The following is a 7,829-nucleotide window of genomic DNA, read 5'->3' on the forward strand; positions in this document are numbered from 1 at the left end:
TTACTAGTTTTGATAGCTGTTTAGATTATTAAAATGTTTGGTGATAAGACATGGGGGAATAGATAGAAACAGAAATGATGGCAGAAAAGGTCCAAACAGTCCATCCAATCTGCCCAGCAAGCATGTGGTAGCATCAGAAGTATCATGCTTATTGGTTAACGGTAGTAACAGCTGCATCAGCAAGTTACCCCCACTCCTACTTATTTTCTCAGACCTTAAAATTTAGTGTCCTCATTGGTTGCTGTCTGAGTCCGATCCCCCCCCCCCCTTTTTTTTCCCCCCTACCGTTAAAGAAAAGAGTAATATTGGAGCATCAACAGCATGGAGGCCTATTGGTTAAGGATAGCAACCATCACACAGCAAGTTACCCCCATGCACTTCACTCTTCATTTCCATCCTTTAGTCCTTAGGGATCCACAGTGTTTATCGCATGCCCCTTTGATGTTGGATTAAGTATGTAGATTTATATGCTTATCTATCCAGGATAGGAAGAACCAAAAGGAATGCAAGAAAAACTGATATAAGGAGCAATGTTCTGCAAAGCATACAATCTTATCTGGGTGGTTAAGAATAACTGGATAGATTGGATGAATCAATGGGTCTTTTTCTTCCATCATCTATAATGATACTGTGATAGTGTACTTTACATCTGGTTTCATCTCAAATCAATACAAATCTTAGTTTCACTTTCTTACATCTTGTCGGAGAATAAAATCAGATGAAATCACACAGTTGAAACCTGCTGCTTCCTCTCATCAACATTACACATTGGTGGTACTTGTTGTTATTTTCAGAAAAGATGCATTGGTAAATGGTTGAGTGACGTCATCTTACAGAATCACCTGTTGGTCTTTGTTAAATTTAAATATTTCTCCAATGCAGAAGCAAACTGTTTAGCACATGATGAAATCTTAGGTACCAGACACAGACAAACCTGTATAAATCACTGACTGGGAGAGGAACAGTTTTGCTCACAAGTTTACATATCCCTGGCAGAATTGGTAAGATGTATAGCATTTTAAGAAAACATGAGTGATCAGACAAAACACATCTGTTATTTTTCATGTGTTTCAAATTAAAATCTTATGCATCCACAGAATAGCATCCACAGAATAGCACATCACAATAAAGGAAATAATAAAATGGTCCTGTTCAAAAGTTTGCTTATCCTTAGTTCTTAATATTGGGTATTGCCCCCTTTTGTATCAATGACAGCTTGCAGTCTTTTATGATAGTTGTGAGTGAGGCCCTTTATTTTCTCATGTGGTAAAGTTACTCATTCCTCTTGGCAAAAAACCTCCAAATCCTGTAAGTTCTTTGGTTGTCTAGCGTGAATTGCATGTTTGAGTTTCCCCCAAAGTGTCTCAATGATGTTGAGGTTAGGAGACTGTGATGGCCACTTTAGAACCTTCACTTTCTTCTGTTGCAGTCACTGAAGCGTTGACTTGGGCTTATGTTTCAGATCATTGTCATGTTGGAAATGTTATGTTCGGTGTGTCTTGAATTTAATAGTGGGCCCTTGGGTCGAGGCGAGCAGAGACTCCACCCACAGGGAGGATCCCTGTGGGCCCTTACCCTAACGGGCAACAATCCTGTAGAGTAAGCAGATGAGTCTGGAATCAGCTGATCAGTCCAGTAGAACTCCACAATGCGGAGAGTCCTGGTGAATGCCTTATCTAGGCTTGCTCGTGCTGGCTATCCCGGTAGTGGTCTGCAGCGCGGGGTAGGCCAGAAGCTGCTGGTAGAGAATGCACAAGACACGATGGATCCGGTAGTGGTCCGCAAGCAGGGTAACTTGAGAATCTGTGCCACTAAGGTAGAGTACTCACACCGGAAAGGTAGAGGCAGAGGTAGCAAAGCCCTGAGGATGACTGGGGCAGTATCAGCAGGAGTAGATGAGAACGACGCAGGAACTCACTGAAATGAGAAGAGAGAGATGGCTCTCCGAGGAGCGGATAGCCCTGAGTGCGGCAAGGCCCCCGAGGAGCGGGTCATAGGTCACCCAGTAGTCAGTGAAGAAGTCCCAAGGTAGCGGAACTAGCAGGATGAGATTCCTTGCTAACTCGTAGCTCAGATGGTCAGCTGGGTTTAAGTATCGTGAGCGGGTGACGTCATGCGGTGTGGACGCCCCGAGGTTCCCGCCATGACGTAGTTAAAAGGATTAGATGCCAAGGTCTTTTTCAATTCTTTATTGAAGTGGAGATGTGTCTAAAATAATAAGCCTGGGCACGCCATGAGGGTCAGCGTGTGGAAGTGGAGACCGCCATTCTGCCCAGACTTGGAGCTGTATAGAGAAAGGAGGTGAGCAGCATAGGTCGCAGCCGCCTGCCACCGGGCGCAACAGGAAAGTCCAAGTGTGCCTCATGCACAGCTTCTTGGCTGATGAATGCAAACTCTCCTCCAATTTTTTCTGATGCATTCATCCTGCCATCAACTTTGACTAAATTCCCTGTGCCACTGGTAGCTCTCACCCCCCCCCCCCCCCCCCCCCCCCCCCCCCCCCCCCCCAAACAGCAGAGATCCACCTCTGTGCTTCACAGTAGAGATGGAGTGCTTCTCTTCTTAGCGTTTATGGTTATAACATAAAGTTCAGTTCTGGTCTCATTACTCCAAATTATTTTGTCCAGAAGTTTTGAGGCTTCTCTGTGTGCTGTTTGGCAGATTATATGTGAGCTGTTTTGTGGCGTTGGTACAGCAATGGCTTTTTTCTGGCATCTCTACTATGCAGCCCATTTTTGTTTAAGTATCTCCTTATTGTGCATGCTGAAACACCCACACCACTTTCTTTCAGAGAAGCCTGTATTTCAGTAGAAGTTGCTTGTGGGTTTTTCTTTGCATCCCAACAAATTTTCCTGGCAATTGTGTCTGAAATCTTTCTGACCGTGGCTTGATATTAACAGAACCCATAATTTTCCACTTCTTGATCAGAGTTTAAACAATACTGATTGGCATTTTCAAATGTTTGGATAGCTTTTTATATCCTTTTCCTGATTTATAATTAATGCCTACCTTTGGGTAGGCGCTGATTTCTGAAAGTAAAATGTGTGGCTTCGCTGCACCTTTTACTTAATGAATCGCACAGGAATTACTAATAGGGCCATCAACATGCATTTGCATGTTGCGGGTGCTATTAGTTTCAGGGGGTTAGACGCGAGTTTTCGACGCGCTATTACCCCTTACTGAATAAGGGGTAAAGCTAGCGCATCAAATGCGTGCCCAAACGCGGGTTTACGGTGCGCTCCAGCGGAGCGCACTGTACTATATCGGCCTGTTATTTTTCTAACTCTCTCTCTCCATCTTGTTTATCTGTTCCTTCTTTGTACCCTGTAAACTGATTCATAATTATTACTACAATCCATTGCATGTCTTCTATTATGCAGATCACTTTGGGCTTTTATTCTCTCTGGATGGAATATGCCATTCCTATTTCTTGTCCTACAGCTACCAGCCTAGGAATCATACCAGTCCTTTACCACTGCCTGCCATCCCCCACTGTATTCTCCAACTCACATTCTCCCAGTTCAAATCTTGTATTGTAAATTACTTCCAATTCACTATAGCCTCAGTGTATCCATATGACACTGTACGCCTCCTCATTCTTGTAATTTCATTTTGTTTACCGTCTCCTGTTTACTTGTAGGCTATTATCACCATCCCCCAATTAACCTAATTTAAAGCCTTCGTTATTAAGATGACAAGACCTACCATTCCTTGTAATGTGTACACCTTATCTCCTCAGCAGATTTTGGAATACTATACTGTGATCCAAGAAGCTAAAGCAGTGTCATCCAGATGTTAATCTCTAGGATATGTCTGTGCCTTGCCATGCCCTTATCTTTGACTAAAAGTATAGACATAAGAATATGTACACCTGCCTTTCTTGCCCTTCGCTACAGTTCCATGCAGTTCTTTTAGCTCTGCACCAAAGCCTTACCTGTTTCATTGTTACACATATGCATGAGCAACGTGGGGTAGAGCATCACAGACACCACAAAAGTATGATATTTTCCTTGAGTATTTCACACACCCGAAGCTCACAGAGACCACAGCAGTGTAACATTATCACCACTGGATTCATAGACACTACTAGACTGTGACAATATCTTCCCTGAAGATCACAGATAGCAGATAGCAGAGGAGTGTGATGATAATTCCCCCAAGGGGGGTCACAAACACCATGGGGGTGTAAGGCATGAGCATGGTACTATCTACCGCGATGGTCACAGAGACCACAGGAATATGACGTTGTCTTACATATTCAGCAGGTGGAAAGGCGGGCGGAAGGAAGCAGGCCCGGCAGCACAGGGAAAGCCGAGTAAGCGCCCTGCCAATGAGTCGTACCGGGACGCAGTCAGGAAGGCGATGTTTGCCCTCTACAAGGAGCTGGAGTGAGGAAGAAGACTCACAGCCCCAGGACTCAAATCAGTTTCGTTATTTTCTTTGGAATTGTCACTGTTCTTGCTGCTAGGATTTTTTTTTTTTAATTAAAACATTTTTATTACAAAGTTTCCATTTTTATTTATCTTAATGATTTACAATTCAAAGGGGTCTGCAACATATTTGTGAGGGAAGTGTGTCCTGTGACCCTCTTCTTTAGCTTCTCTCCTGTCATTTGCTCGTTCGTATTCACTATACTGAAAAGGAGAACAAGAGCTAAGAATGGAATTCAAAGCTCTTGCAGTGCGGCACTGGTATAGGGGGTGAAATTTAGCTGTGCACATAACAAGAGTGGGATCTGAGGGTGATCATATCTGATGATCTTAAGATGACCAAACAGGTAGATAAAATGACAACAAAAGCCAGAAGGATACTAGGTTGCATAGACAGAGGAATAGCTGACCGGAAAAGGAGGTAATATTGCCTCGGTACATGTCTGGTGAGACCTCATTTTGAGTACAGTGCTAGAGACTGCACCTTGAAAAGGATATAGATGAACAATGTCGATCCAGAGGGCAGCTACTAAAATGAACAAGGGTCTTAAGAAAGCATATAGGAACAGATTTAAAGATCTGTTCCCATATGGAGAAAAGGGAGATACGATGGACATTTAAATATCTCCAAGGAATCTCAATGCACAGAAGGCCCTAGAATGAAGGATGACAGTGAATGGGAACAATCTTAATGTCTTTACAGAAAGGATGGTGGACATTGGAAAAGCCTTCCTATGGAGGTGATGGAAACAAGGACAGTATCACTAACCAATTCAAAAAGACATTCAGCTTAAATGTAACCCAAGCTATAATGTTATAGCATTGCATTGAAAAGGAGAGAAGAGCTTTTATCTTTACAGATATTTTTTCCATAGGTTTTACATTAATGGATATTTTCTCCATCAGTTCAGGTCTGACTTCTGTTTACCTTTAGACTCCAGTCCCTCTCAAGGAGCCACAGCTGCAGGGTCCTAAGGAATTGCTTGTATAAAAACATACAAGGAAGAAATGAGAATAGACTCTCCCTCCTTTTCCCATCCCTGGGGACTCACTTTTTTAGCTGCCAGATCTTACGGCTTAATTTTAATTTGCTGGCACACACTAATACCGGGAGGTACATGCGTGGCTGAGCTGCGCACATTTTCAAAGCAGCCCAGCAGCACATAGCTCCCGGTACATGCGGAAGAGCTGGGTTTATAAAATGGAGCAGGCTGGGGGTGGGGGCCAGCCAGGACAGCACACACCAGCAGCCAGCCGGCACGCAGAACTTAATTCTACTCGGAAGAGCAGGTAAGTTCCAAAATTTAAAAAATTAGGGTAGTTAGGTGGGGTTTAGGGGTTGGGGTGGAGAGGGGAAAAGGGAGGCAAGGTAGATAGGGGATTAAGGAAGTTCCCTCCCAGTCTGCTCCAATAAAAGTAAAGGCCTGATTGAATCGCCACGCTCTTCTAAATAAAATCCCCCCTTGCTCACGTGTGTGCGCTGATATAAAATTGGAAGCATTTGTGCACATGGGTATCAGATTTTATGACGCGCACATATAAAATCGGTGCATCTATGTGTGCACACCCTTTTTAAAATTGACCCTTTATAGAGCAGGGGTATCCAACTTTAGTTCTTGAGGACTGAATACTTGTCAGATTTTCTGTATAGCCCTACATGAGAACCACGTCTCACTTGTATGCAAATGTATTTCATGCTTATTCATTAGGGGTATCCTGAAAACCAAACCAGTCTGTGGCTCTCAAAGACAGGAGTTGGACTCTCCTGTTGAAGAATAATTCTCCATTGATAAGAAGGCATGAATTAACCTTAACGCATGGGTGACATCAACCGAGGGCCCAACACAAACTCAGCTATCAGAGCTTAGTCAAATTTTACTAGGCACCTGTGGGAGTTCCCACATGTATGCTGGCTAATGAGCCTGTCTGTCTTTATTCATCTGAGCTACTGCACAGACATGGCCCAGTCTCTCAGATATTTTCAGCTTTTAACCTTGTGCCTGATTACTGCTTCATTGCTTTGTTTTCTTGCCACTGACTTAGCAGTCAATCAAACCTAACTTTTCAGTTCTAAATGGAAAAGAAAAAGAAAGGATGATCGTGAAGGCCAAAAAGCCCACATTCCGCGGCTTTAAGGCCTGTATTTGTTGGCGCCAGTTATCCATTATGGATATGCACGCCATCTGCATGGTCATGGACCATGTTTCCTCCAACTGCTACAGCTATGGCTGGATACATCCAAGAGTAGATGTGCCATACCTGAAAGATAGCCTTAAGGAAGGCCCCGAAGGGTAAGAACCCTAAGCCCACTGTGCAGAATTGTGGAGCCTCTGCGGTGAACTGTGGAGCCACCTCGTCAAGGCGTTCAGGTGAGATTCGTCATCTTGATCCCGTGAGTGTAAATGTGGTGAAGAGAATTAAAAATAAAATAATTAATTTGAAGGGGCTGTATGAGTGCCAGTGATATCTGCATTGAGTAAAGTGCTTGGGAACCATAGCAACGGGTATCCAGGGAAGCTATTACCTTAACAACAGAGCACTGGTCATCTGCTCACTGTAACAAAGTTTAAAGTAATGGTTCAAATTATATCCAAATTACTATTTTGTTTAAAGAGTTGCTATAATTGAGAATGCATTTAAATCAGTTAATAAGTTTCCTTTTTACTAGTCTCTTGAACCAAGGGTTTTGGGTTTGTTTTTTTTAAAGATTTCTGTTAATTACTAATCTATCCCAAGCAAACACTTTTCTTTTTATGACAGCAATATTCTTTTAGTTTCTCTGCATGACAGTTGGTCAGTAAAGGGTTGAGCTGGGAAAGGTGACGGAAAGCGTGCGCTGCTGAGCTCTGTTACTTAGGCCTGTATACTGTGTAAAGCACCTTAAAAACATTTAAAAAGAAACACTAAGAGTGAATGAGAGTGATTGTTAATGTTTATTTGCCTGCCAAAGGTAAGGAAATTACTTTAGCAAGATTAAAAATAAAACAGCTGAAACACTGATATTTTCTCAGCTTTCATAGCTGAAAGAAAGAAAATTGTGAAACTGATTGTGTGATATCATAATTACACTGAAGTTAAAGCCCTATTAGAAGCAGACAAATATTGCTGCTTATATATATATTTTGCTGTGCATCTGAAGATAATGGTGACTGCTGCTGAATTCCAAAGGGAAATTAAAAGCACTTTTGGCAGAAGGGCAAAAGGATTTTCATTTTGGGCTTCAAGACTTCTTATTTTCACAACCTCATTTCCATTTAAATATAGTTATCTGAGAACTGTTTGAGGAAAGAGTGACTGAATGGGTATAAGGATCTAGTGTGTTATCTAACTAATTTAAAGAGTGTCTGATCTGAAAACATATTAATTTATTCTTATCCACCTTTCCTAGTTGTAGACAGG

General features: G+C 42.4%; 1 protein-coding gene across 5 annotated transcripts in view; it reads left to right on the forward strand.

The window, feature by feature from the left end:
- RBM6 (RNA binding motif protein 6) overlaps positions 1-4,497 on the forward strand; it is a 483,691-nt gene extending 479,194 nt beyond the window's left edge. For all 5 annotated transcript variants that reach the window (XM_029599637.1, XM_029599633.1, XM_029599634.1 and 2 more), the window contains one exon: positions 4,263-4,497. In XM_029599637.1, the coding sequence (XP_029455497.1) occupies positions 4,263-4,392 (130 nt within the window). In that variant the 3' untranslated portion in view covers positions 4,393-4,497. The remainder of the gene's footprint in view (positions 1-4,262) is intronic.
- Positions 4,498-7,829: the final 3,332 nt, after the last annotated feature.

Source organism: Rhinatrema bivittatum, chromosome 4, assembly GCF_901001135.1.
Source record: "Rhinatrema bivittatum chromosome 4, aRhiBiv1.1, whole genome shotgun sequence".
NCBI classification, from domain to species: domain Eukaryota; kingdom Metazoa; phylum Chordata; class Amphibia; order Gymnophiona; family Rhinatrematidae; genus Rhinatrema; species Rhinatrema bivittatum.